Source organism: Ranitomeya variabilis, chromosome 7 (genome assembly GCF_051348905.1).
Source record: "Ranitomeya variabilis isolate aRanVar5 chromosome 7, aRanVar5.hap1, whole genome shotgun sequence".
NCBI lineage: Eukaryota > Metazoa > Chordata > Amphibia > Anura > Dendrobatidae > Ranitomeya > Ranitomeya variabilis.
The window spans coordinates 1,041,726-1,068,855 of record NC_135238.1 but is presented as its reverse complement, the minus strand read 5'-3'; the positions used below and the strand labels follow the sequence as shown (position 1 = coordinate 1,068,855).

Genomic DNA, 27,130 nt, shown 5'->3' with positions numbered 1-27,130 from the left:
CTCACTCCGGACTCCTCCACCTCCCCCGCACTCACTCCGGACTCCTCCACCTCCCCCGCACTCACTCCGGACTCCTCCACCTCCCCCGCACTCACTCCGGACTCCTCCACCTCCCCCGCACTCACTCCGGACTCCTCCACCTCCCCCGCACTCACTCCGGACTCCTCCACCTCCCCCGCACTCACTCCGGACTCCTCCACCTCCCCCGCACTCACTCCGGACTCCTCCACCTCCCCCGCACTCACTCCGGACTCCTCCACCTCCCCCGCACTCACTCCGGACTCCTCCACCTCCCCCGCACTCACTCCGGACTCCTCCACCTCCCCCGCACTCACTCCGGACTCCTCCACCTCCCCCGCACTCACTCCGGACTCCTCCACCTCCCCCGCACTCACTCCGGACTCCTCCACCTCCCCCGCACTCACTCCGGACTCCTCCACCTCCCCCGCACTCACTCCGGACTCCTCCACCTCCCCCGCACTCACTCCGGACTCCTCCACCTCCCCCGCACTCACTCCGGACTCCTCCACCTCCCCCGCACTCACTCCGGACTCCTCCACCTCCCCCGCACTCACTCCGGACTCCTCCACCTCCCCCGCACTCACTCCGGACTCCTCCACCTCCCCCGCACTCACTCCGGACTCCTCCACCTCCCCCGCACTCACTCCGGACTCCTCCACCTCCCCCGCACTCACTCCGGACTCCTCCACCTCCCCCGCACTCACTCCGGACTCCTCCACCTCCCCCGCACTCACTCCGGACTCCTCCACCTCCCCCGCACTCACTCCGGACTCCTCCACCTCCCTCGCACTCACTCCGGACTCCTCCACCTCCCTCGCACTCATTCCGGACTCCTCCACCTCCCCCGCACTCACTCCGGACTCCTCCACCTCCCCCGCACTCACTCCGGACTCCTCCACCTCCCCCGCACTCACTCCGGACTCCTCCACCTCCTCCGCACTCACTCACTCCGGACTCCTCCACCTCCCCCGCACTCACTCCGGACTCCTCCACCTCCTCCGCACTCACTCCGGACTCCTCCACCTCCTCCGCACTCACTCACTCCGGACTCCTCCACCTCCCCCGCACTCACTCCGGACTCCTCCACCTCCCCCGCACTCACTCCGGACTCCTCCACCTCCTCCGCACTCACTCCGGACTCCTCCACCTCCTCCGCACTCACTCACTCACTCCGGACTCCTCCACCTCCCCCGCACTCACTCCGGACTCCTCCACCTCCTCCGCACTCACTCCGGACTCCTCCACCTCCTCCGCACTCACTCACTCACTCCGGACTCCTCCACCTCCCCCGCACTCACTCCGGACTCCTCCACCTCCCTCGCACTCACTCCGGACTCCTCCACCTCCCCCGCACTCACTCCGGACTCCTCCACCTCCCCCGCACTTACTCCGGACTCCTCCACCTCCCCCGCACTTACTCCGGACCTCTCCACCTCCCCCGCACTTACTCCGGACCTCTCTTCCTCCGCACTTACTCCGGACCTCTCCTCCTCCGCACTCACTCCGGACCTCTCCTCCTCCTCCGCACTCACTCCGGACTCCTCCTCCGCACTCACTCACTCCGGACCTCTCCTCCTCCGCACTCACTCCGCACTCACTCCGGACTCCTCCTCCTCCGCACTCACTCCGGACTCCTCCTCCGCACTCACTCACTCCGGACCTCTCCTCCCCCGCACTCATTCCGGACTCCTCCTCCTCCGTACTCCTCCTCCTCCGCACTCACTCACTCCGGACCTCTCCTCCTCCGCACTCACTCCGGACCTCTCCTCCTCCGCACTCACTCCGGACTCCTCCTCCTCCGCACTCACTCCGGACTCCTCCTCCGCACTCACTCACTCCGGACCTCTCCTCCCCCGCACTCATTCCGGACTCCTCCTCCTCCGTACTCCTCCTCCTCCGCACTCACTCACTCCGGACCTCTCCTCCTCCGCACTCACTCCGGACCTCTCCTCCTCCGCACTCACTCCGGACCTCTCCTCCTCCGCACTCACTCACTCCGGACCTCTCCTCCTCCGCACTCACTCACTCCGGACCTCTCCTCCACACTCACTCACTCCGGACCTCTCCTCCTCCGCACTCACTCACTCCGGACCTCTCCTCCTCCGCACTCACTCACTCCGGACCTCTCCTCCTCCGCACTCACTCACTCCGGACCTCTCCTCCTCCGCACTCACTCACTCCGGACCTCTCCTCCTCCGCACTCACTCCGGACCTCTCCTCCTCCGCACTCACTCCGGACCTCTCCTCCTCCGCACTCACTCCGGACCTCTCCTCCTCCGCACTCACTCCGGACCTCTCCTCCGCACTCACTCACTCCGGACCTCTCCTCCTCCGCACTCACTCACTCCGGACCTCTCCTCCTCCGCACTCACTCCGGACCTCTCCTCCTCCGCACTCACTCCGGACCTCTCCTCCTCCGCACTCACTCCGGACCTCTCCTCCTCCGCACTCACTCCGGACCTCTCCTCCTCCGCACTCACTCCGGACCTCTCCTCCTCCGCACTCACTCCGGACCTCTCCTCCTCCGCACTCACTCCGGACCTCTCCTCCTCCGCACTCACTCACTCCGGACCTCTCCTCCTCCGCACTCACTCACTCCGGACCTCTCCTCCTCCGCACTCACTCACTCCGGACCTCTCCTCCTCCGCACTCACTCACTCCGGACCTCTCCTCCTCCGCACTCACTCCGGACCTCTCCTCCTCCGCACTCACTCCGGACCTCTCCTCCTCCGCACTCACTCACTCCGGACCTCTCCTCCTCCGCACTCACTCCGGACCTCTCCTCCTCCGCACTCACTCCGGACCTCTCCTCCGCACTCACTCACTCCGGACCTCTCCTCCTCCGCACTCACTCCGGACCTCTCCTCCTCCGCACTCACTCCGGACCTCTCCTCCTCCGCACTCACTCCGGACCTCTCCTCCTCCGCACTCACTCCGGACCTCTCCTCCTCCGCACTCACTCCGGACCTCTCCTCCTCCGCACTCACTCACTCCGGACCTCTCCTCCTCCGCACTCACTCACTCCGGACCTCTCCTCCTCCGCACTCACTCACTCCGGACCTCTCCTCCTCCGCACTCACTCCGGACCTCTCCTCCGCACTCACTCACTCCGGACCTCTCCTCCGCACTCACTCACTCCGGACCTCTCCTCCTCCGCACTCACTCACTCCGGACCTCTCCTCCTCCGCACTCACTCCGGACCTCTCCTCCTCCGCACTCACTCACTCCGGACCTCTCCTCCTCCGCACTCACTCACTCCGGACCTCTCCTCCGCACTCACTCACTCCGGACCTCTCCTCCTCCGCACTCACTCCGGACCTCTCCTCCTCCGCACTCACTTCGGACCTCTCCTCCTCCGCACTCACTCCGGACCTCTCCTCCTCCGCACTCACTCCGGACCTCTCCTCCGCACTCACTCCGGACCTCTCCTCCTCCGCACTCACTCCGGACCTCTCCTCCTCCGCACTCACTCCGGACCTCTCCTCCTCCGCACGCACTCACTCCGGACCTCTCCTCCTCCGCACTCACTCCGGACCTCTCCTCCGCACTCACTCACTCCGGACCTCTCCTCCTCCGCACTCACTCCGGACCTCTCCTCCTCCGCACTCACTCCGGACCTCTCCTCCTCCGCACTCACTCCGGACCTCTCCTCCTCCGCACTCACTCCGGACCTCTCCTCCTCCGCACTCACTCCGGACCTCTCCTCCTCCGCACTCACTCACTCCGGACCTCTCCTCCTCCGCACTCACTCACTCCGGACCTCTCCTCCTCCGCACTCACTCACTCCGGACCTCTCCTCCTCCGCACTCACTCCGGACCTCTCCTCCTCCGCACTCACTCCGGACCTCTCCTCCTCCGCACTCACTCCGGACCTCTCCTCCGCACTCACTCACTCCGGACCTCTCCTCCGCACTCACTCACTCCGGACCTCTCCTCCTCCGCACTCACTCACTCCGGACCTCTCCTCCGCACTCACTCACTCCGGACCTCTCCTCCTCCGCACTCACTCACTCCGGACCTCTCCTCCTCCGCACTCACTCCGGACCTCTCCTCCTCCGCACTCACTCACTCCGGACCTCTCCTCCTCCGCACTCACTCACTCCGGACCTCTCCTCCGCACTCACTCACTCCGGACCTCTCCTCCTCCGCACTCACTCCGGACCTCTCCTCCTCCGCACTCACTTCGGACCTCTCCTCCTCCGCACTCACTCCGGACCTCTCCTCCTCCGCACTCACTCCGGACCTCTCCTCCGCACTCACTCACTCCGGACCTCTCCTCCTCCGCACTCACTCCGGACCTCTCCTCCTCCGCACTCACTCCGGACCTCTCCTCCTCCGCACTCACTCCGGACCTCTCCTCCTCCGCACTCACTCCGGACCTCTCCTCCTCCGCACTCACTCCGGACCTCTCCTCCTCCGCACTCACTCCGGACCTCTCCTCCTCCGCACTCACTCCGGACCTCTCCTCCTCCGCACTCACTCCGGACCTCTCCTCCTCCGCACTCACTCCGGACCTCTCCTCCTCCGCACTCACTCCGGACCTCTCCTCCTCCGCACTCACTCCGGACCTCTCCTCCTCCGCACTCACTCCGGACCTCTCCTCCTCCGCACTCACTCCGGACCTCTCCTCCTCCGCACTCACTCCGGACCTCTCCTCCTCCGCACTCACTCCGGACCTCTCCTCCTCCGCACTCACTCCGGACCTCTCCTCCTCCGCACTCACTCCGGACCTCTCCTCCTCCGCACTCACTCACTCCGGACCTCTCCTCCTCCGCACTCACTCCGGACCTCTCCTCCTCCGCACTCACTCCGGACCTCTCCTCCTCCGCACTCACTCACTCCGGACCTCTCCTCCTCCGCACTCACTCCGGACCTCTCCTCCTCCGCACTCACTCCGGACCTCTCCTCCTCCGCACTCACTCCGGACCTCTCCTCCTCCGCACTCACTCCGGACCTCTCCTCCTCCGCACTCACTCTGGACCTCTCCTCCGCACTCACTCACTCCGGACCTCTCCTCCTCCGCACTCACTCCGGACCTCTCCTCCTCCGCACTCACTCCGGACCTCTCCTCCTCCTCACTCACTCCGGACCTCTCCTCCTCCGCACTCACTCCGGACCTCTCCTCCTCCGCACTCACTCACTCCGGACCTCTCCTCCTCCGCACTCACTCCGGACCTCTCCTCCTCCGCACTCACTCCGGACCTCTCCTCCTCCGCACTCACTCACTCCGGACCTCTCCTCCTCCGCACTCACTCCGGACCTCTCCTCCGCACTCACTCACTCCGGACCTCTCCTCCGCACTCACTCACTCCGGACCTCTCCTCCTCCGCACTCACTCACTCCGGACCTCTCCTCCTCCGCACTCACTCCGGACCTCTCCTCCTCCGCACTCACTCACTCCGGACCTCTCCTCCTCCGCACTCACTCACTCCGGACCTCTCCTCCGCACTCACTCACTCCGGACCTCTCCTCCTCCGCACTCACTCCGGACCTCTCCTCCTCCGCACTCACTCCGGACCTCTCCTCCTCCGCACTCACTCCGGACCTCTCCTCCTCCGCACTCACTCCGGACCTCTCCTCCGCACTCACTCACTCCGGACCTCTCCTCCGCACTCACTCACTCCGGACCTCTCCTCCTCCGCACTCACTCCGGACCTCTCCTCCTCCGCACTCACTCCGGACCTCTCCTCCTCCGCACTCACTCCGGACCTCTCCTCCTCCGCACTCACTCCGGACCTCTCCTCCTCCGCACTCACTCCGGACCTCTCCTCCTCCGCACTCACTCCGGACCTCTCCTCCTCCGCACTCACTCCGGACCTCTCCTCCTCCGCACTCACTCCGGACCTCTCCTCCTCCGCACTCACTCCGGACCTCTCCTCCTCCGCACTCACTCCGGACCTCTCCTCCTCCGCACTCACTCCGGACCTCTCCTCCTCCGCACTCACTCCGGACCTCTCCTCCTCCGCACTCACTCCGGACCTCTCCTCCTCCGCACTCACTCCGGACCTCTCCTCCTCCGCACTCACTCCGGACCTCTCCTCCTCCGCACTCACTCCGGACCTCTCCTCCTCCGCACTCACTCCGGACCTCTCCTCCTCCGCACTCACTCACTCCGGACCTCTCCTCCTCCGCACTCACTCACTCCGGACCTCTCCTCCTCCGCACTCACTCCGGACCTCTCCTCCTCCGCACTCACTCCGGACCTCTCCTCCTCCGCACTCACTCACTCCGGACCTCTCCTCCTCCGCACTCACTCCGGACCTCTCCTCCTCCGCACTCACTCCGGACCTCTCCTCCTCCGCACTCACTCACTCCGGACCTCTCCTCCTCCGCACTCACTCCGGACCTCTCCTCCTCCGCACTCACTCCGGACCTCTCCTCCTCCGCACTCACTCCGGACCTCTCCTCCTCCGCACTCACTCACTCCGGACCTCTCCTCCGCACTCACTCACTCCGGACCTCTCCTCCGCACTCACTCACTCACTCACTCCGGACCTCTCCTCCTCCGCACTCACTCACTCCGGACCTCTCCTCCTCCGCACTCACTCACTCCGGACCTCTCCTCCTCCGCACTCACTCACTCCGGACCTCTCCTCCTCCGCACTCACTCCGGACCTCTCCTCCTCCGCACTCACTCCGGACCTCTCCTCCTCCGCACTCACTCACTCCGGACCTCTCCTCCTCCGCACTCACTCCGGACCTCTCCTCCTCCGCACTCACTCCGGACCTCTCCTCCGCACTCACTCACTCCGGACCTCTCCTCCTCCGCACTCACTCCGGACCTCTCCTCCTCCGCACTCACTCCGGACCTCTCCTCCTCCGCACTCACTCCGGACCTCTCCTCCTCCGCACTCACTCCGGACCTCTCCTCCTCCGCACTCACTCCGGACCTCTCCTCCTCCGCACTCACTCACTCCGGACCTCTCCTCCTCCGCACTCACTCACTCCGGACCTCTCCTCCTCCGCACTCACTCACTCCGGACCTCTCCTCCTCCGCACTCACTCCGGACCTCTCCTCCGCACTCACTCACTCCGGACCTCTCCTCCGCACTCACTCACTCCGGACCTCTCCTCCTCCGCACTCACTCACTCCGGACCTCTCCTCCTCCGCACTCACTCCGGACCTCTCCTCCTCCGCACTCACTCACTCCGGACCTCTCCTCCTCCGCACTCACTCACTCCGGACCTCTCCTCCGCACTCACTCACTCCGGACCTCTCCTCCTCCGCACTCACTCCGGACCTCTCCTCCTCCGCACTCACTCCGGACCTCTCCTCCTCCGCACTCACTCCGGACCTCTCCTCCTCCGCACTCACTCCGGACCTCTCCTCCTCCGCACTCACTCACTCCGGACCTCTCCTCCTCCGCACTCACTCCGGACCTCTCCTCCTCCGCACTCACTCCGGACCTCTCCTCCTCCGCACTCACTCCGGACCTCTCCTCCTCCGCACTCACTCCGGACCTCTCCTCCTCCGCACTCACTCCGGACCTCTCCTCCTCCGCACTCACTCCGGACCTCTCCTCCTCCGCACTCACTCCGGACCTCTCCTCCTCCGCACTCACTCCGGACCTCTCCTCCTCCGCACTCACTCCGGACCTCTCCTCCTCCGCACTCACTCCGGACCTCTCCTCCTCCGCACTCACTCCGGACCTCTCCTCCTCCGCACTCACTCCGGACCTCTCCTCCTCCGCACTCACTCCGGACCTCTCCTCCTCCGCACTCACTCCGGACCTCTCCTCCTCCGCACTCACTCACTCCGGACCTCTCCTCCTCCGCACTCACTCACTCCGGACCTCTCCTCCTCCGCACTCACTCCGGACCTCTCCTCCTCCGCACTCACTCCGGACCTCTCCTCCTCCGCACTCACTCACTCCGGACCTCTCCTCCTCCGCACTCACTCCGGACCTCTCCTCCTCCGCACTCACTCCGGACCTCTCCTCCTCCGCACTCACTCCGGACCTCTCCTCCTCCGCACTCACTCCGGACCTCTCCTCCTCCGCACTCACTCCGGACCTCTCCTCCTCCGCACTCACTCTGGACCTCTCCTCCGCACTCACTCACTCCGGACCTCTCCTCCTCCGCACTCACTCCGGACCTCTCCTCCTCCGCACTCACTCCGGACCTCTCCTCCTCCGCACTCACTCCGGACCTCTCCTCCTCCGCACTCACTCCGGACCTCTCCTCCTCCGCACTCACTCCGGACCTCTCCTCCTCCGCACTCACTCCGGACCTCTCCTCCTCCGCACTCACTCCGGACCTCTCCTCCTCCGCACTCACTCTGGACCTCTCCTCCGCACTCACTCACTCCGGACCTCTCCTCCTCCGCACTCACTCCGGACCTCTCCTCCTCCGCACTCACTCCGGACCTCTCCTCCTCCGCACTCACTCCGGACCTCTCCTCCTCCGCACTCACTCCGGACCTCTCCTCCTCCGCACTCACTCCGGACCTCTCCTCCGCACTCACTCACTCCGGACCTCTCCTCCTCCGCACTCACTCACTCCGGACCTCTCCTCCTCCGCACTCACTCACTCCGGACCTCTCCTCCTCCGCACTCACTCACTCCGGACCTCTCCTCCTCCGCACTCACTCACTCCGGACCTCTCCTCCTCCGCACTCACTCCGGACCTCTCCTCCTCCGCACTCACTCCGGACCTCTCCTCCTCCGCACTCACTCCGGACCTCTCCTCCTCCGCACTCACTCACTCCGGACCTCTCCTCCTCCGCACTCACTCCGGACCTCTCCTCCTCCGCACTCACTCCGGACCTCTCCTCCTCCGCACTCACTCCGGACCTCTCCTCCTCCGCACTCACTCCGGACCTCTCCTCCTCCGCACTCACTCCGGACCTCTCCTCCTCCGCACTCACTCCGGACCTCTCCTCCGCACGCACTCACTCCGGACCTCTCCTCCGCACTCACTCACTCCGGACCTCTCCTCCTCCGCACTCACTCACTCCGGACCTCTCCTCCTCCGCACTCACTCACTCCGGACCTCTCCTCCTCCGCACTCACTCACTCCGGACCTCTCCTCCTCCGCACTCACTCCGGACCTCTCCTCCTCCGCACTCACTCCGGACCTCTCCTCCTCCGCACTCACTCCGGACCTCTCCTCCTCCGCACTCACTCCGGACCTCTCCTCCTCCGCACTCACTCCGGACCTCTCCTCCTCCGCACTCACTCCGGACCTCTCCTCCTCCGCACTCACTCCGGACCTCTCCTCCGCACTCACTCACTCCGGACCTCTCCTCCGCACTCACTCACTCACTCACTCCGGACCTCTCCTCCTCCGCACTCACTCACTCCGGACCTCTCCTCCTCCGCACTCACTCCGGACCTCTCCTCCTCCGCACTCACTCCGGACCTCTCCTCCTCCGCACTCACTCCGGACCTCTCCTCCTCCGCACTCACTCCGGACCTCTCCTCCTCCGCACTCACTCCGGACCTCTCCTCCTCCGCACTCACTCCGGACCTCTCCTCCTCCGCACTCACTCCGGACCTCTCCTCCTCCGCACTCACTCCGGACCTCTCCTCCTCCGCACTCCTCGCTGTTTTGTTTTCTATTATTGGGATTTTTGTTATAGAACTTGGAGAAGAAAAACAACTTCCTTCCTGTCACACTGAGAACCCGTGATTCTCCGGCGCTCCACACCCCGCTGGCACTGACCGGTACACGAGGAGCCGCCTTCTCCGGTAAAGACGGGGACTTTCGTCTCGTGACGTCATTGCATAGCCCGGCGGTTCGGCGCCGCGATCGGGAAGGTTTCAGCATCCCACTCAGGCACTTCCGGTACTAACTCCGCCCCATCCGCCTGACACCACGTGACACGTCGCACAATTATGCTCGTAACACCCACGTGACTAGAACTACAAAAGAGGCGCAATAAAGCATGACGTCACATCCGGGGCCTCCAGTACACACTCCACCAATAACCGCTCACCGCCAGGTCACGTGATACCAGGACACGATCTCCGAGAGCGGACGGTGAGAAAGAGAAGACAGAGGTAAGGGGGGGTCACATGACCGCGGCCTCACGTGACTGCTCCCCCCTCATATCCCAACACCGGCGTCTCCATTACTCCGGTCTGTGGCTCCGGTCCCTCTATTACTCCGGTCTGTGGCTCCGGCATCTCCATTACTCCGGTCTGTGGCTCCAGTGTCTCCATTACTCCGGTCTGTGGCCCCGGTCCCTCTATTACTCCGGTCTGTGGCTCCGGCGTCTCCATTACTCCGGTCTGTGGCTCCAGCGTCTCCATTACTCCGGTCTGTGGCTCCGGTCCCTCTATTACTCCGGTCTGTGGCTCCGGCATCTCCATTACTCCGGTCTGTGGCTCCGGCGTCTCCATTACTCCGGTCTGTGGCTCCAGTGTCTCCATTACTCCGGTCTGTGGCCCCGGTCCCTCTATTACTCCGGTCTGTGGCTCCGGCGTCTCCATTACTCCGGTCTGTGGCTCCAGTGTCTCCATTACTCCGGTCTGTGGCTCCGGTCCCTCTATTACTCCGGTCTGTGGCTCCGGCATCTCCATTACTCCGGTCTGTGGCTCCGGCATCTCCATTACTCCGGTCTGTGGCTCCAGTGTCTCCATTACTCCGGTCTGTGGCTCCGGCATCTCCATTACTCCGGTCTGTGGCTCCGGCGTCTCCATTACTCCGGTCTGTGGCTCCGGCGTCTCCATTACTCCGGTCTGTGGCCCCGGTCCCTCCATTACTCCGGTCTGTGGCTCCGGTCCCTCCATTACTCCGGTCTGTGGCTCCGGCGTCTCCATTACTCCGGTCTGTGGCTCCGGCGTCTCCATTACTCCGGTCTGTGGCTCCGGCGTCTCCATTACTCCGGTCTGTGGCTCCGGCGTCTCCATTACTCCGGTCTGTGGCTCCGGCGTCTCCATTACTCCGGTCTGTGGCTCCGGTCCCTCCATTACTCCGGTCTGTAGCCCCGGCGTCTCCATTACTTCGGTCTGTGGCCCCCGGCGTCTCCATTACTTCGGTCTGTGGCCCCCGGCGTCTCCATTACTCCGGTCTGTGGCTCCGGCGTCTCCATTACTCCGGTCTGTGGCTCCGGCGTCTCCATTACTCCGGTCTGTGGCTCCGGCGTCTCCATTACTCCGGTCTGTGGCTCCGGCGTCTCCATTACTCCGGTCTGTGGCTCCGGCGTCTCCATTACTCCGGTCTGTGGCTCCGGCGTCTCCATTACTCCGGTCTGTGGCTCCGGTCCCTCCATTACTCCGGTCTGTAGCCCCGGCGTCTCCATTACTTCGGTCTGTGGCCCCCGGCGTCTCCATTACTCCGGTCTGTGGCTCCGGCGTCTCCATTACTCCGGTCTGTGGCTCCGGCGTCTCCATTACTCCGGTCTGTGGCTCCGGTCCCTCCATTACTCCGGTCTGTGGCCTCGGTCCCTCCATTACTTCGGTCTGTGGCCCCCGGCGTCTCCATTACTCCGGTCTGTGGCTCCGGCGTCTCCATTACTCCGGTCTGTGGCTCCGGCGTCTCCATTACTCCGGTCTGTGGCTCCGGTCCCTCCATTACTCCGGTCTGTGGCCCCGGTCCCTCCATTACTTCGGTCTGTGGCCCCCGGCGTCTCCATTACTCCGGTCTGTGGCTCCGGCGTCTCCATTACTCCGGTCTGTGGCTCCGGCGTCTCCATTACTCCGGTCTGTGGCTCCGGTCCCTCCATTACTCCGGTCTGTGGCCCCCGGCGTCTCCATTACTTCGGTCTGTAGCGGGGGCCCCGGTGTCTCCGTTACTGCGTTGTGTGGCGCTGGCCCCTGGCGTCTCCATTACTCCGGTCTGTGGCTCCGGCATCTCCGTTTCTCCGGTCTGTGATCCTGTCCCCTGGCGTCTCCATTACTACGTTCTGTGGCGCGGGCCCCGGCGTCTCCATTTCTGCGGTGTGGGCCTCGGCGACGCCAGCAGCCCAGGCCACCATGTGGTACCAGCTGCTCTCCCTCTTCTTTTTGGCAGGCTGTGATGTCATCCAACGGGGCAACCATTGTGTGCACGGAGCGCTATGGATCAGGTGGCGTTGTCAAGTACAAGGGATGTGATGGCGGGATCGTGAGGATCGAACGACCGCCTTCGAGCAGCAGCTGTGGCCTCCTGAGGGACTGCTTCACCGTAAGTCTCCATACTGGGCTGAGTCTTCTGTCATTGAGCTCTGCTGCCGCCACATGCTTCCTAGGCGCTGGCTCCATTATACGGGATGGATCTGTGGGGGCTTATGGAGGGCCGGGACCTAAGGAGAGGGGGAGTATGATAGCAGTAAAGGGCTGTGGGGGAGGGCTTTAGAGATTGGGTCCTTGGGGGTATATAATGGAGGGATTGGGTCCTTGGGGGTATATAATGGAGGGATTGGGTCCTTGGGGGAGAGCTGCCCCATGGCCTCCCAAAGCTCCTCTGCATGCCGGATACAGCCGAGCTGCTCCACGGCATCCCCGAGCTCCTCCGCATGCCAGATACAGCCGAGCTGCTCCACGGCATCCCCGAGCTCCTCCGCATGCCAGATACAGCCGAGCCGCTCTACGGTATCCCCGAGCTCCTCTGCACGCCGGATACTGCCGAGCCGCCCTCGGCATCCCCGAGCTCCTCCGCATGCCGGATACAGCCAAGCCGCTCCACGGCATCCCCGAGCTCCTCCACACGCCGGATACAGCCGAGCCGCTCCACGGCATCCCCGAGCTCCTCCGCATGCCAGATACAGCCGAGCTGCTCCACGGCATCCCCGAGCTCCTCCGCATGCCAGATACAGCCGAGCCGCTCGACGGTATCCCCGAGCTCCTCCGCACGCCGGATACTGCCGAGCCGCCCTCGGCATCCCCGAGCTCCTCCGCATGCCGGATACAGCCGAGCCGCCCCGTGGCATCCCCAAGCTCCTCCGCATGCCGGATACAGCCGAGCCGCTCCACGGCATCCCCGAGCTCCTCCGCATGCCGGATACAGCCGAGCCGCCCCGTGGCATCCCCGAGCTCCTCCGCATGCCGGATACAGCCGAGCCGCCCCGTGGCATCCCCGAGCTCCTCCGCATGCCGGATACAGCCGAGCCGCCCCGTGGCATCCCCGAGCTCCTCCGCGCGTCACATCTTGTACAATGTTCTGAGGTTTTGTAATTTTTTTTCTTCTGTTAATATTAATCTGATGTGAACGCTACAAAGATCCAGTTTTGCCTCCTCCGTCCACAGGACGTTCTCCAGAAGCTTTGTGGCATATTCCTGTCCGGCTTTTTTTTTATGTCTTGTTTTCTGTGGTTTCCTCCCCGTTATCATCCATCATCATCATATTGATGGACCTGGAACTCCGAGGCCACCTCGATTAGCTTGTAAAGTTATTCTGGGCTCTGTGGTTCTCTTTCATGTTATGTTTCCAAAATTTGTCACCAATTTTCCTCGTCCATGGAGGTTGGCTGCAGCCCCATGGACTTGCGGGAGGTCCGCTGTGCCCCCATGGACCTTACACTTCTGAATCGTACAGTGGGGGAAAATAAGTATTGGCTTCACTGCCGATATTGCAAGTCCTCCCATCTACAATTCTTGCTCTGTGACCTGTTGGCCTCCTCTGCACTCACTACCTGGATTAATTGCACGTGTTTGGTCTTGTTACACTGTATAGGGGGGTCACGTGACTGCCGCCACTATTCTCTTCCAGAGTCTGTTCCTCCCTCATGGCTTTCCAGACAGTGTCAGTGAAGACTATTTGGAGTATCAGCTCTGGGACACATTGCAGGTGACTGATGACATCCAGGGGCGGCCGGTGCGAGGCCCGCGCGTCTGGGTTGGGGCGGCCGGTGCGAGGCCCGCGCGTCTGGGTTGGGGCGGCCGGTGCGAGGCCTGCGCGTCTGGGTTGGGGCGGCCGGGGCGAGGCCAGCGCGTCTGGGTTGGGGCGGCCGGTGCGAGTCCCATGCGTGTGCTGGTCGAGGTGCGGGCTGATGGCACCAGTGTGTCCGTACGACGCTTCCACTTCCTAACCTCCTATGTTTTGTCCTCCAGGCCTTCTCCAGCAGTGTCACCGGCTCACTGGCCACTCATGCTCTTCTCCGTGGATCAGGCGTTGGTGACAGCTCTGCCACAGTGACAGCCGCCACCATTACCTGGATTCTCCGAGGTGCAGCTCGTCTTCCTCCCTCTGGCACGTTCTGTTATTCCTGACTTCTGATTGGTTGTCTTTTCGCTGTGTAGATGGCACCGGGATGATTGGCCGTATCCTGTTCGCCTGGATGAAGGGGTAAGAGAGACATAAGCAGAGCGCAAGTTGTAGCACCGAAGGGAGATCTGTAAGTGCTTGTCTATTACAGGAGCCGCCTGGACTGTGACGCCAAGCGATGGAGGTAAGAGCCCCTGTGTCTAGTCCGTTTCTGTGCAGAGCCTCCTGACGTCCCACTACACCTATGGACGTGGTGGCTGCTCCGTGCAGAGCCTCCTGACGTCCCACTACACCTATGGACGTGGTGGCTGCTCCGTGCAGAGGCTCCTGACGTCCCACTACACCTATGGACGTGGTGGCTGCTTCGTGCAGAGGCTCCTGACGTCCCACTACACCTATGGACGTGGTGGCTGCTTCGTGCAGTGTTGTGAATTTGGTTTCTGGGCTCCCCCGGTGGTTACTGGTGGTACTGAACTTGTGTGCTTCATCTCCTCTGTTCACCTGTTTCCATCAGGATGTGGGAGTTTCTATTTAGCCTTGCTCCTCAGTCATTTCTATGCCGGCCAACAATGTTACCAGAAGCCTTTCTGTTGCATGTTCCTGCTCCTAGACTACTATCAGCTAAGTTGGACTTGTAGTCCTAAGATTGTTTTGCATTTTTGTTCCAGTTCTCTGTGTTTGAATATTTCTGAGGCTGGAAGCTCTTGTGAGCTGAAATTGCCACTCTGGTGTCATGAGTTGATATTAGAGTCTTAAAGTAATTTCAGGATGGTGTTTTGAGAGGGTTTTCAGCTGACTGTGAAGTTCCCTTTTCTGTCTTCCTACTATCTAGTAAATGGACCTCAATTTGCTAAACCTATCTTCATACTTCGTGTGTCATTTTCCTCTAAAATCACCGACAATATATGTGGGGGCTACTGTCTGCCTTTTGGGGAAAATTTCTCTAGAGGTAAGCCAGGTCTGTATTTTCCTCTGCTAGGGTCAGTCAGTCCTCCGGCTGGCGCTGGGCGTCTAGGGATAAAACGTAGGCATGCTACCCGGCCACTGTTAGTTGTGCGGTAGGTTTAGCTCACAGTCAGCTCGAGTTCCCATCTTCCAAGAGCTAGTCCTTTTGTATGCTTTACTACGGTCTCTTGCCATTGAGAACCATGACAGTGCAGAGCCTTCTGACGTCCCACTACACCTATGAACGTGGTGGCTGCTTCGTGCAGAGGCTCCTGACGTCCCACTACACCTATGGACGTGGTGGCTGCTTCGTGCAGAGGCTCCGGACGTCCCACTACACCTATGGACGTGGTGGCTGCTTCGTGCAGAGGCTCCTGACGTCCCACTACACCTATGGACGTGGTGGCTGCTTCGTGCAGAGCCTCCTGACGTCCCACTACACCTATGGACGTGGTGGCTGCTCCGTGCGGAGCCTCCTGTGCCCCGGTCTCTGCTCCGTGCGGAGCCTCCTGTGCCCCGGTGTCTGCCATGCAGAGCTTCTCAGGTACTTTGTTGTGAATTCTGCTCTTGGGTTCCCTCCGGTGGTTGTTGGTGGTATTGCAGTTGTCCCTGGGTTGCAATTCTGGTCAGGTGTCCCTGCTGATTGCAGGCCTGACTGGGGTATTTAGGGTTGCTGGATTCATTAGTCCTTGCCAGTTGTCCATTGTACTTGGAGGTTTTGGATCTCTTTCTGGTCTCCCTGCCCTGCAGCCAAATCAGCAAAGATAAGTGTCTGGTTTTTGTTTCTGCAGTACACATGCTGTGTGCTTATTATTCAGTACTATTCATTTGTCTTTTCTTGTTCAGCTTGGACTGTGTCCGGATTTTTACAGTCAAGTTGGATTCTCAGGAGATGCAGATATACGCTCCATGTCTTTAGTTAGATGGTGGAATTTTTGTATTATCTGCTGTGGATATTTTTAGGGTTTTATACTGACCGCTTAGTATTCTGTCCTATCCTTTCCTATTTGGCTGGAGTGGCCTCTTTTGCTAAATCCTGTTTTCTGCCTGTGTGTGTCTTTCCTCTCCTACTCACAGTCAATATTTGTGGGGGGCTGCCTATCCTTTGGGGTTCTGCTCTGAGGCAAGATAGTATTCCCATTTCCATCTATAGGGGTATTTAGTCCTCCGGCTGTGTCGAGGTGTCTAGGGTTTGTTAGGCACACCCCACGGCTACTTCTAGTTGCGGTGTCAGTTCAGGGATTGCGGTCAGTACAGGTTCCACCTACTCCTGAGAAAGTCTCATGCGGCTCCAAGGCCACCGGATCATAACATTACTTTTGTTTACATTTCTGTTTATTTGCTGAATTCTGCAGACTTTTTGCCGACCTGTTAAATGACGTGGCGATCTTTATGGAGATCTTGGCTCCGGCCTTCCCAGCATGCTTCACTCTTACTGTGTGCACTGCCGGAGTATGTAAGGTACGCCCCCATAAGTGCTGTCCTATCCTGTCCTCCCAGCATGCTTCACTCTCCTGTGTGCACAGCTGGAGTATGTAAGGTACGCCCCCTATAGGTGCTGTCCTATCCTGTCTTTGTGGGTACATTCCTTTTGTTCTCTGCAGTGCATCGTGGGAGTGGCCGGAGGGGCGACACGTGCAGCACTCACCGTGCACCAGGCCAGGAGAGACAATATGGCAGATGTATGTGCAAAGGACGGGAGCCAGGTGAGCCAAGGACTGTCACGTGACCCACACCTCCATGCTCCCCACACCCTGCCATTTTGCTGACCGTTAATGTACCTGTCTCTTGGCTATTGTCTCTCATAGGAGACGCTTGTGAACTTGGCCGGACTTCTCATCAGTCTTTTGATCGTTCCATTGGTGTCTGACAGTTTCTGGTAAGTTAATACTGGGTAGAAAAGCTGACTGTCTGCCTGAACAGTAGCATATAAAAGAGGGGAAAAAGAAGAAAGGGACTGATGGGAGCCACCTTACTTCACGTCACCAGCCCAGGGAGTGTGAGGAAGCTGTCCCGACTGCCCGGGCACCAGCCCAGGGAGTGTGAGGAAGCTGTCACCCCGGCACCAGCCCAGGGAGTGTGAGGAAGCTGTCACCCCGGCACCAGCCCAGGGAGTGTGAGGAAGCTGTCACCCCGGCACCAGCCCAGGGAGTGTGAGGAAGCTGTCCCCACGACCCGGCACCAGCCCAGGGAGTGTGAGGAAGCTGTCCCCACGACCCCGGCACCAGCCCAGGGAGTGTGAGGAAGCTGTCCCCACGACCCCGGGACCAGCCCAGGGAGGGTGAGGAAGCTGTCACCCCGGCACCAGCCCAGGGAGTGTGAGGAAGCTGTCCCCACGACCCCGGCACCAGCCCAGGGAGTGTGAGGAAGCTGTCCCCCCGGCACCAGCCCAGGGAGTGTGAGGAAGCTGTCCCCCCGGCACCAGCCCAGGGAGTGTGAGGAAGCTGTCCCCACGACCCCGGCACCAGCCCAGGGAGTGTGAGGAAGCTGTCCCCGGGACCAGCCCAGGGAGGGTGAGGAAGCTGTCACCCCGGCACCAGCCCAGGGAGTGTGAGGAAGCTGTCACCCCGGCACCAGCCCAGGGAGTGTGAGGAAGCTGTCACCCCGGCACCAGCCCAGGGAGTGTGAGGAAGCTGTCACCCCGGCACCAGCCCAGGGAGTGTGAGGAAGCTGTCACCCCGGCACCAGCCCAGGGAGTGTGAGGAAGCTGTCACCCCGGCACCAGCCCAGGGAGTGTGAGGAAGCTGTCACCCCGGCACCAGCCCAGGGAGTGTGAGGAAGCTGTCACCCCGGCACCAGCCCAGGGAGTGTGAGGAAGCTCTCCCTACGACCCGGCACCAGCCCAGGGAGTGTCTTTTTACGTTGGGACAGCTTTGTGCCCTGATGACAGGTGAACTTCTAGCTGAACTTCTAGCTGATCATAAATCCTATTGGATGATGGTTCAGGAGAGAACAGATAAGTGTTACAGACCTAAACAAGATCACAAATGCTCTAGTAATTTACTCTGCAACTCTGTACAATGATACGTGAAAGATGTTCAAAATGGTCAGAAGAAATATACAGAAGACGAGCGTTCAGGAAGGAGGTGACAATGGTTACAGACCAGGACGGTCCCCACATGGGGATTATAGAGGGCTGGGACCTCAGGAGAGGGGGAGTATGATAGCGGTAAAGGGCTGTGGGGGATGGTTTTAGAGGTTGGGTCCATGGGGGGATATAATGGAGGGATTGGGCCCGTGTGGGAGAACCGCCCCGCGTCATCCCAGAGCTCCTCCGTGTGATGGATGCAGCAGAGCCGCCCCGCCCCGCGGCATCCCCGAGCTTCTCCATGTGTCGGATGCAGCAGAGCCGCCCCGCAGCATCTCCGAGCTCCTCCGTGTGTCGGATGCAGCAGAGCCGCCCCGGGGCATCCCCAAGCTCCTCCGTGTCGGATGCAGCAGAGCCGCCCCGCGGCATCCCCGAGCTCCTCCGTGTGTTGGATGCAGCAGAGCTGCCCCGCGGCATCCCCGAGCTCCTCCGTGTGTTGGATGCAGCAGAGCCGCCCTGTGGCATCCCCGAGCTCCTCCGTGTGTCGGATGAAGCAGAGCCGCCCCACGGCATCCCCGAGCTCCTCCGTGTGTCGGATGCAGCAGAGCCGCCCCGCGTCATCCCCGAGCTCCTCCGTGTGTCGGATGCAGCAGAGCCGCCCCGCGTCATCCCCGAGCTCCTCCGTGTGTCGGATGCAGCAGAGCCGCCCTGCGTCATCCCCGAGCTCCTCCGTGTGTCGGATGCAGCAGAGCCGCCCCGCGTGATCCCCGAGCTCCTCCGTGTGCCGGATGCAGCAGAGCAGCCCCGCGTGATCCCCGAGCTCCTCCGTGTGCCGGATGCAGCAGAGCCGCCCCGCGTGATCCCCGAGCTCCTCCGTGTGCCGGATGCAGCAGAGCCGCCCCGCGTGATCCCCGAGCTCCTCCGTGTGTCGGATGCAGCAGAGCCGCCCCGCGTGATCCCCGAGCTCCTCCGTGTGTCGGATGCAGCAGAGCCGCCCCGCGTCATCCCCGAGCTCCTCCGTGTGTCGGATGCAGCAGAGCCGCCCCGCGTGATCCCCGAGCTCCTCCGTATGCCGGATGCAGCAGAGCAGCCCCGCGTGATCCCCGAGCTCCTCCGTGTGCCGGATGCAGCAGAGCCGCCCCGCGTGATCCCCGAGCTCCTCCGTGTGCCGGATGCAGCAGAGCCGCCCCGCGTGATCCCCGAGCTCCTCCGTGTGTCGGATGCAGCAGAGCCGCCCCGCTTGATCCCCGAGCTCCTCCGTGTGTCGGATGCAGCAGAGCCGCCCCGCTTGATCCCCGAGCTCCTCCGTGTGTCGGATGCAGCAGAGCCGCCCCGCTTGATCCCCGAGCTCCTCCATGTGTCGGATGCAGCAGAGCCGCCCAGCGTCATCCCCGAGCTCCTCCGTGTGTCGGATGCAGCAGAGCCGCCCCGCGTCATCCCCGAGCTCCTCCGTGTGTCGGATGCAGCAGAGCCGCCCCGCGTGATCCCCGAGCTCCTCCGTGTGCCGGATGCAGCAGAGCCGCCCCGCGTGATCCCCGAGCTCCTCCGTGTGTTGCTGTCATGTCGGACGCTGTTCAGACCAGGTCGTCCGACAGACAGCGGTAATTCCGCTTTTGACCACTATGTGCTCATTGGCGTCGGCTAGATTTTATCTCGCTGTTCCGGGGTTAATTTACCTGATCCTCGGATTGGAAGCTGGGCCATTCCCATGGCCTTTAAATAGTTCTCCTGATCATTGGGCGTCGCCGATTATAGCTTCTGTCTTGTGCGTTGTTATCTCGGTCTGGAGTGGAGAGCTGGTTGTTGGAGAATCGTTGCTGGTGGTGTATTTTCCTTAGTCTTATTTACTCCTTCCTATATTTGTATTTATTTTGCCCTGCACATTTATAGTGTATTCCTGAGTGACTGCGGCGTGGTGTATATTTTCCGTTATATTTGTCTGTGCTAACTGTGGGTATTGGTGTATTACCTCTTCACTGGGTGGAGGGCGCAGGTTTCAGCCTAGGGTTGAAACAGGAGACAGGGTGAGGTTCGAGGCCTAGACATGCACACCATCAGTGTAAACTCTAGGTAGAGGGTCAGTCAGGATTTCCCTAGTCTGAGGGAAATTGCAGGGGCCCGGGTTATTAGCTCTCGCCCACCTAGTCTCCCCGTGACAGTTGGATGCAGCAGAGCCGCCCTGTGGCATCCCCGAGCTCCTCCGTGTGTTGGATGTAGCAGAGCCGCCCAGTGGCATCCCCGAGCTCCTCCGTGTGTCGGATGCAGCAGAGCCGCCCAGCGGCATCCCCGAGCTCCTCCGTGTGTTGGATGTAGCAGAGCCGCCCAGTGGCATCCCCGAGCTCCTCCGTGTGTCGGATGCAGCAGAGCCGCCCAGTGGCATCCCCAAGCTCCTCCGTGTGTCGGATGCAGCAGAGCCGCCCAGCGGCATCCCCGAGCTCCTCCGTGTGTTGGATGCAGCAGAGCCGCCCTGTGGCATCCCCGAGCTCCTCCGTGTGTTGGATGTAGCAGAGCCGCCCAGTGGCATCCCCGAGCTCCTCCGTGTGTTGGATGCTGCAGAGCTGCCCCGCGGCATCCCCGAGCTCCTCCGTGTGTTGGATGTAGCAGAGCCGCCCAGTGGCATCCCCGAGCTCCTCCGTGTGTTGGATGCAGCAGAGCCGCCCAGCGGCATCCCCGAGCTCCTCCGTGTGTCGGATGCAGCAGAGCCGCCCAGCGGCATCCCCGAGCTCCTCCGTGTGTTGGATGTAGCAGAGCCGCCCAGTGGCATCCCCGAGCTCCTCCGTGTGTTGGATGCTGCAGAGCTGCCCCGCGGCATCCCCGAGCTCCTCCGTGTGTTGGATGTAGCAGAGCCGCCCAGTGGCATCCCCGAGCTCCTCCGTGTGTTGGATGCAGCAGAGCCACCCAGCGGCATCCCCGAGCTCCTCCGTGTGTCGGATGCAGCAGAGCCGCCCAGCGGCATCCCCGAGCTCCTCCGTGTGTCGGATGCAGCAGAGCCGCCCAGCGGCATCCCCGAGCTCCTCCGTGTGTTGGATGCTGCAGAGCCGCCCCGCGGCATCCCCGAGCTCCTCCGTGTGTTGGATGCTGCAGAGCCGCCCCGCGGCATCCCCGAGCTCCTCCGTGTGTCGGATGCAGCAGAGCCACCCAGCGGCATCCCCGAGCTCCTCCGTGTGTCGGATGCTGCAGAGCCACCCAGCGGCATCCCCGAGCTCCTCCGTGTGTCGGATGCAGCAGAGCCACCCAGCGGCATCCCCGAGCTCCTCCGTGTGTCGGATGCTGCAGAGCCGCCCCGCGGCATCCCCGAGCTCCTCCGTGTGTCGGATGTAGAATTTAGGTTGTGACTCTACACAGGAGCCACACAAAATGAATGCATAATCCACCATATGGGCGATATGAAATTAGCAACATTTTGGTTGATGAACCCGTATATCAATGCTTGATACCGTGGAAACAGAGGAATAAATCCATACTCTATAAACCGGGGGTGGGAAATCTTTTTTTCTGCCAAGGGCCATTGGGATATTTCTACCGTCCTGCGGGGGCCGTACAAACTCCTCCCACAAAGTCCACCCTGACTCTGGCGTCAGGACGTAATCTTCCATTGCCTGCCCTTCAGTGATCAGTAGTGCAGGGCAAGAAGAAACTAATGAGCTGGTTGTAATCAAAATACAGCTCCGTGCCCAAGAATGCGGTCCCTGAGAATCTGCTCGGGGGCCTGATAAAAGGTCATCGAGGGCCGTAAATGCCCCAGGGGCCTGAGGTTCCCCACCCCTGCTATAAAGGAACATTGATGTTCAACAGCTATACATTCTCCTCGCATTTTGTGCTTATGTGGACTACACACAGTATATTGGATCTAGAACATTGATATCCATCTGACTGCAATACTATAGCGATAGCCTCTCCTAGGAATCCTAGTAAACTATCTTGTAAACCCTCGCTGGCTATCTTTGAGTGTGTAATACCACTGGTCTGTTTTTGTATTTCTGTTTTGGTTATGGTAAAATATGTATAGGTATATATGTGTGACTAGCAGTAATTTAACATCTGTCCTGAAGGCTGCAGGTCTCACCGAGGTGATGTTATCCTGAGAAGGCAGCCTTCTGTCTCGAATCTCGCCAGGGGAAGCGCTTCACACCTTCTGTCTCTTTTGAAGAGAGATGCCAATTACAGCCGGACACTATGTATCTGTGAGAAACTTTACACAGGGAATCTCAGAGGAAATAATATATTCATTGGTGGAGTGTTCACAGCCCGGTCATAAACAAGAAATTATAAATATTAACATAAGGCTGGTCTAGAAATTTGACCTCCAGGGTGACTCTATAAAAAATCAGACCAGTTAGGTATTTCTGTAAGTTTTCCCCTGTTTATTTTTATAAGTGTTTTGCATATTTGTATGTCTTTTTATTACCATATTTTTTACCCTTTTTATTGTAAGCACTGTACCTTTTTGTATTGAAGCATAAAACTTTACTAAGTTGACCCTGTATGTTCTAAAGAATCCATAGCCTTAAGGTTTGTGAGACTTATTATTGGCAGACCGTAGTAGTAATATTTCCAGGACTCATCGCCTGTGTGTTCGGTGAGTGGTGGCAGCGTGTATGAGCGGGTGTGTGGCCTGGGTCGGTGTGTGATTTATGCTCCCATTACAGCATAGGACAGAGGTTGAATGCTGGACTGAGAGAGGGGAGATAGATTTACCCTTGCAGGCGCAACCCCAAGTCGCGTGCTGAGAAGTGAGTACGTGACAATGGTCTTGTCTTTTAACGTTTTCTTAATAATGTATATTAGTGTTAATACACATTCCAACACGCTATTTCATACCTAGCTCTTGATTGGAAAAATCATCTGCTATACTGTCAATCCCCACTACCACTAAAGACAGATGGGATACACAAAACAAGGGGGAAACTTAACTCGAATAGACTGAGCGAGAAAGACTGTTGTCCTTCAAACTGCAAAGAGGACGCTAGCCAACTGCTGCAGTCCCAAGCCTCAACAGGAAACTGGAAATAGAAAATATCACCTGCAACTTCCAACAGAAAGTTTAAACATCAGATGAGACCATTACAGCCGGGGGAGGTGGCCACTGGGCCCTAGTGTCAGAAGGTCCAGCAAACTGCTGAGAACTTCTGCAGACAGATGCAGTCCAACGGTCTGCAGCTTCTGACACATCCGTGACGCTGGGCTGGGCTCTGCCCGGCTCCTGGGATGTGCTGGGCTCTGCTCAGCTGGACTCTGCTCGGCTCCTGGGCTGGGCTCTGCAGGGCTGGGCTGGGCTCTGCTCGGCGGCTGGGCTGGGCTCTGCTCGGCTCCTCGGCTGGGCTGGGCTCTGCTCGGCTCCTCGGCTGGGCTCTGCTCGGCGGCTGGGCTGGGTTCTGCTCGGCGGCTGGGCTCTGCTCGGCTCCTCGGCTGGGCTGGGCTGGGCTCTGCTCGGCTCCTGGGCTGGGCTGGGCTGGGCTCTGCTCAGCTCCTGGGCTAGGCTGGGCTCTGCTCCTGGGCTGGGCTCTGCAGGGCTGGGCTGGGCTCTGCTCGGCTCCTGGGCTGGGCTCTGCCCGGCTCCTGGGCTGGGCTGGGCTCTGCTAGGCTCCTGGGCTGGGCTCTGCAGGGCTGGGCTGGGCTCTGGTCGGCTCCTGGGCTGGGCTGGGCTGGGCTCTGCTCGGCTCCTGGGCTGGGCTGGGCTCTGCTCCTGGGCTCTGCTCGGCTCCTGGGCTGGGCTCTGCCCAGCTCCTGGGCTGGGCTGGGCTCTGCTCGGCTGGACTCTGCTAGGCTCCTGGGCTGGGCTCTGCAGGGCTGGGCTGGGCTCTGCTCGGCTCCTGGGCTGGGCTCTGCAGGGCTGGGCTGGGCTCTGCTCGGCTCCTGGGCTGGGCTCTGCAGGGCTGGGCTGGGCTCTGCTCGGCTCCTGGGCTGGGCTCTGCTCGGCTCCTGGGCTGGGCTCTGCTCGGCTCCTGGGCTGGGCTGGGCTCTGCTCGGCTCCTGGGCTGGGCTCTGCTCGGCTCCTGGGCTGGGCTCTGCAGGGCTGGGCTGGGCTCTGCTCGGCTCCTGGGCTGGGCTGGGCTCTGCTCGGCTGCTGGGATGGGCTCTGCTCCTGGGCTGGTCTCTGCTCGGCTCCTGGGCTGGGCTCTGTTCGGCTCCTGCGCTGGGCTCTGCTCGGCTGCTGGGATGGGCTGGGTTTGGCTCTGACCAACCAATCTATGCTTGGAGTCTGTTCTTTATGGGCGTGTGTATCTTCACAGGGCTACATACCTCTTGTTCCTCCTCCTGACATGTCTGCACCTTTATGCCAATTATCGTGCGGTTCGCTCTGTTATCATGGAGACACTCAACCAGTCACGGCTTGCGATAGTACTGGAGCATTTTCTTAGAGAGGGCCGTATCCTGAGTCCAGCTGAAGCCAACCCCAAGGAGCCGCTGTTACCAGGTGGGTAGCTCCCCAGTGAGATGGACCACCCAAGGTGACTCGTGGGCTGCTGCCTCTCATGGTGATGGCAGTGTTGTTTTTTTTGCTGCAGGTCTCGGTACACAAGTCCCAGTCGATGTCGGCGTCTCCTTGAGTGTGGCCATCTCCAGGTAGAGGCACTGTGGTCTTGGCAGGTCAGTTGCAGGATGTCTCTGCAGCGGCTGAAGGTTATCTCTTTGTATTTTCCAGTGTCTCACAGCTGGAACTCCTGAAGAAAGGGAATGAATCTCTGTACCTGCTGGGGTGGCGGAGAGACACAGGTGAGCTCGAGATGGTGCCATGTTCCTCATTGTGTCCCATCACACAGTCGCAGTCTGGGTTTGATGGAGGAAACGCTGTGACGTTGTCTTGCAGGCCGCATGGCGGTTGTTTTACATGAGAGATCAAGCAGCGCTGATGTCATCAGATCTGTGGTCCATGCTGAGATTCTTCACAGGAAAAGCTCGAGTTCAGGTGTGTGCCCGAGGTCCGGCTCTGCAAGTATGGAGTCAGCCTTGCTGAGTGAAGAAAATGTGATATTAATGGCGTCTATTCCTCATGTCCTTCAGATCCTGCCCGCTATAAAATCCTGGCCGAGACACATGGATACGTCAGCCGCATTTTCCCAGACTTCTGCCATGGTACTTTATTCCAACTGCTTGGCAATCACTGTAATGCACAAAACAAGGATTATCTCTACAGCACTCGGCGGCTCCTGGCCCTGGTCTGTGCTCCGCACATAGTGGCTCTCTGTACCGGGGGCCACTAGCCACTGTCTCTTGTATGTGTTTATCTCCCATGCAGTCATGTCTCTCTTTTGCAGGTCTCTGTGCATCAGGCTGGCTGACCGATCGCAATCTTCTAGACGCCGATGACTGGAGAGCAAATTGGGATACAAATAAAGGACTGTGACCACATATGAGATCATCAGTCATGAAAGCATTATGGTGGCGCTGTAAAAAAAAAATCAATGGCACAGGGCATTTACATGAGGATAGGAGACAACAATTGCGTGGATCACGGGCAGCAGGGAGTGTGGGGGAGGGGGCTCAAGACTGTAGAGGATGGTGGCGCCATAGGACTGTAGAGGGGATGGTGGGGAGCTCAGGACCGTAGATGTTTGTGGTGCCACTAGGATGGTAGAGGAGAGGGTGGGGGCTCAGGGCTTATGGGGGTTAGGTCTGTAGATTATGGTGTGCCACCAGGTCTGTACAGGGGATGGTGGTGGGCTTAGGACTTTAGATGTTAGCACCACTATGGCTGGACTGTAGAGGGGGTTGATGGTGGGCAGCAGAGGGTGGGTATGGCAAGGGAGGACTCAGGACCATAGATGATGGTGGTGCCACCAGGTGTGCGGGGGGGGGGGATGGTGGTGGGGGGCTCAGAACTGCAGTTGATGGTGGTGCCAGGACTGTAGACTGGATGGTGGTGAGCAGCAGAGGGTGTGGGCCTCAAGACCATAGATGATGGTAACAGAGACTGAGGGGGCTCAGGACCATAGATGGTGGTGCCACCAGAACTGTAGAGGGGATGGAAGGGGAGCAGAAAAGGGCGTGGTGAGTGCTCAGGACCGCAGATGATGGTGGCGCCACCACCTGGATTGCAGAGGAGATGGTGGTGGGCAGCAGATTGGGGAGGGGGGGTTCACAAAACTAGGTGATGGTGGTGCCTCCAGGATAATAGAGGGGATTGGGAAGGGTAGAAGATGGTGTGTGGGGGGGTCAGAACTGTAGGTGATGGTGCCACCAGGACTATAGAGGAGATGGTGGGTGGGGGGCAGCAGAGCATTTGGTGGGTGCTTAGGGCCTCTCTATTGCCTGTTATCATCCCATCCATGACGGAGCTCATCATCTTCATTGCCTATCTTTATCTCATCTCCAACTATGAGCCTCACTTGCCCATTGCCTGTCTTTATCCTACCCATGAATACGAGCCCCATTTCCCCATTGCCTATCGTCATCCCACCCATGACTACTGTGGAGACACGGGGGTCAGCAGGTGCTCTTGTCGGCTAACCGAAACTACATGGACCAGGGCTCATCCCACCGAATGCCCGCTCTCCTATTACCGTGGGCATAATACTACTCAGACAACACAGGGTGATGGTAACACAGTGTGGTAATACTTTATTGAACCACAAACAGACAACACATAGAACAGTCCCAGCAAAATACCCAAGATGGTGAGGTAAGAGACTAGGCTACTTTCACACTAGCGTTACCAACGCGACGTACCAACGCAAGCAGTGAAAGCGCCGCACAACGGGGGCAGCGGATGCTGTTTTTCAACGCATCCGCTGCCCCATTGTGATGTGCGGGGGCGGAGTTCCGGCCACGCATGCGTGGTCGGAAAAGACGGTCTTGACGCACCAAAAAACGTTACATGCAACGTTTTTTGGTGGCGACGGACCGACGCAACTGTCGCACGACGTTTGCGACGTGTGGCAATGCGTCGCTAATGCAAGTCTATGGAGAAAAAACGCATCCTGCAAGCACTTTTGCAGGATGCGTTTTTTCTACAAAACGACGCATAGCGACGTGCAGTGCACGACGCTAGTGTGAAAGTAGCCTTAG

At 60.6% G+C, this 27,130-nt stretch overlaps 2 protein-coding genes across 5 annotated transcripts in view; one reads left to right on the top strand and one right to left on the bottom strand.

The window, feature by feature from the left end:
* The window catches only part of PRR14 (proline rich 14), a 49,071-nt gene extending 39,222 nt beyond the window's left edge, over nucleotides 1-9,849 (bottom strand). The window contains exon 1 of one of the 2 annotated variants that reach the window (XM_077273585.1): nucleotides 9,685-9,849. In XM_077273585.1, the coding sequence (XP_077129700.1) occupies nucleotides 9,685-9,743 (59 nt within the window). In that variant the 5' untranslated portion in view covers nucleotides 9,744-9,849. The remainder of the gene's footprint in view (nucleotides 1-9,684) is intronic. The other variant, XM_077273584.1, reaches the window with a different exon arrangement.
* A 53-nt stretch (nucleotides 9,850-9,902) lies between these two features.
* Nucleotides 9,903-25,642, top strand: RUSF1 (RUS family member 1). Of its 3 annotated transcripts, none has more exons than XM_077273586.1 (15): nucleotides 9,903-10,022; nucleotides 11,977-12,129; nucleotides 13,654-13,731; nucleotides 13,995-14,109; nucleotides 14,184-14,229; nucleotides 14,300-14,332; nucleotides 16,449-16,554; nucleotides 16,698-16,799; nucleotides 16,902-16,972; nucleotides 24,355-24,539; nucleotides 24,631-24,688; nucleotides 24,768-24,838; nucleotides 24,933-25,031; nucleotides 25,127-25,198; nucleotides 25,381-25,642. In XM_077273586.1, exons 2-15 carry the CDS (start codon nucleotides 11,983-11,985, stop codon nucleotides 25,467-25,469), a joined length of 1,272 nt encoding a protein of 423 aa, XP_077129701.1. In that variant the 5' UTR covers nucleotides 9,903-10,022; nucleotides 11,977-11,982; the 3' UTR covers nucleotides 25,470-25,642. The 3 variants fall into 3 exon arrangements, with proteins under 3 accessions (XP_077129701.1, XP_077129703.1, XP_077129702.1); XM_077273587.1 differs by having other exon boundaries at nucleotides 9,913-10,002; nucleotides 25,381-25,606; XM_077273588.1 differs by lacking the exon at nucleotides 13,654-13,731 and having other exon boundaries at nucleotides 25,381-25,606.
* Nucleotides 25,643-27,130: the final 1,488 nt, after the last annotated feature.

What these genes read in the sequence shown, in the direction of transcription:
- RUSF1 (XM_077273586.1), top strand. Translation starts at nt 11,983, where the DNA reads ATGTCATCCAACGGGGCAACCATTGTGTGCACGGAGCGCTATGGATCA. An exon ending in TCCTGAGGGACTGCTTCACC is followed by an intron (nt 12,130 to 13,653) that starts GTAAGTCTCCAT and finishes ATTCTCTTCCAG; the next exon opens with AGTCTGTTCCTCCCTCATGG. An exon ending in CAAGGAGCCGCTGTTACCAG is followed by an intron (nt 24,540 to 24,630) that starts GTGGGTAGCTCC and finishes TTTTTGCTGCAG; the next exon opens with GTCTCGGTACACAAGTCCCA.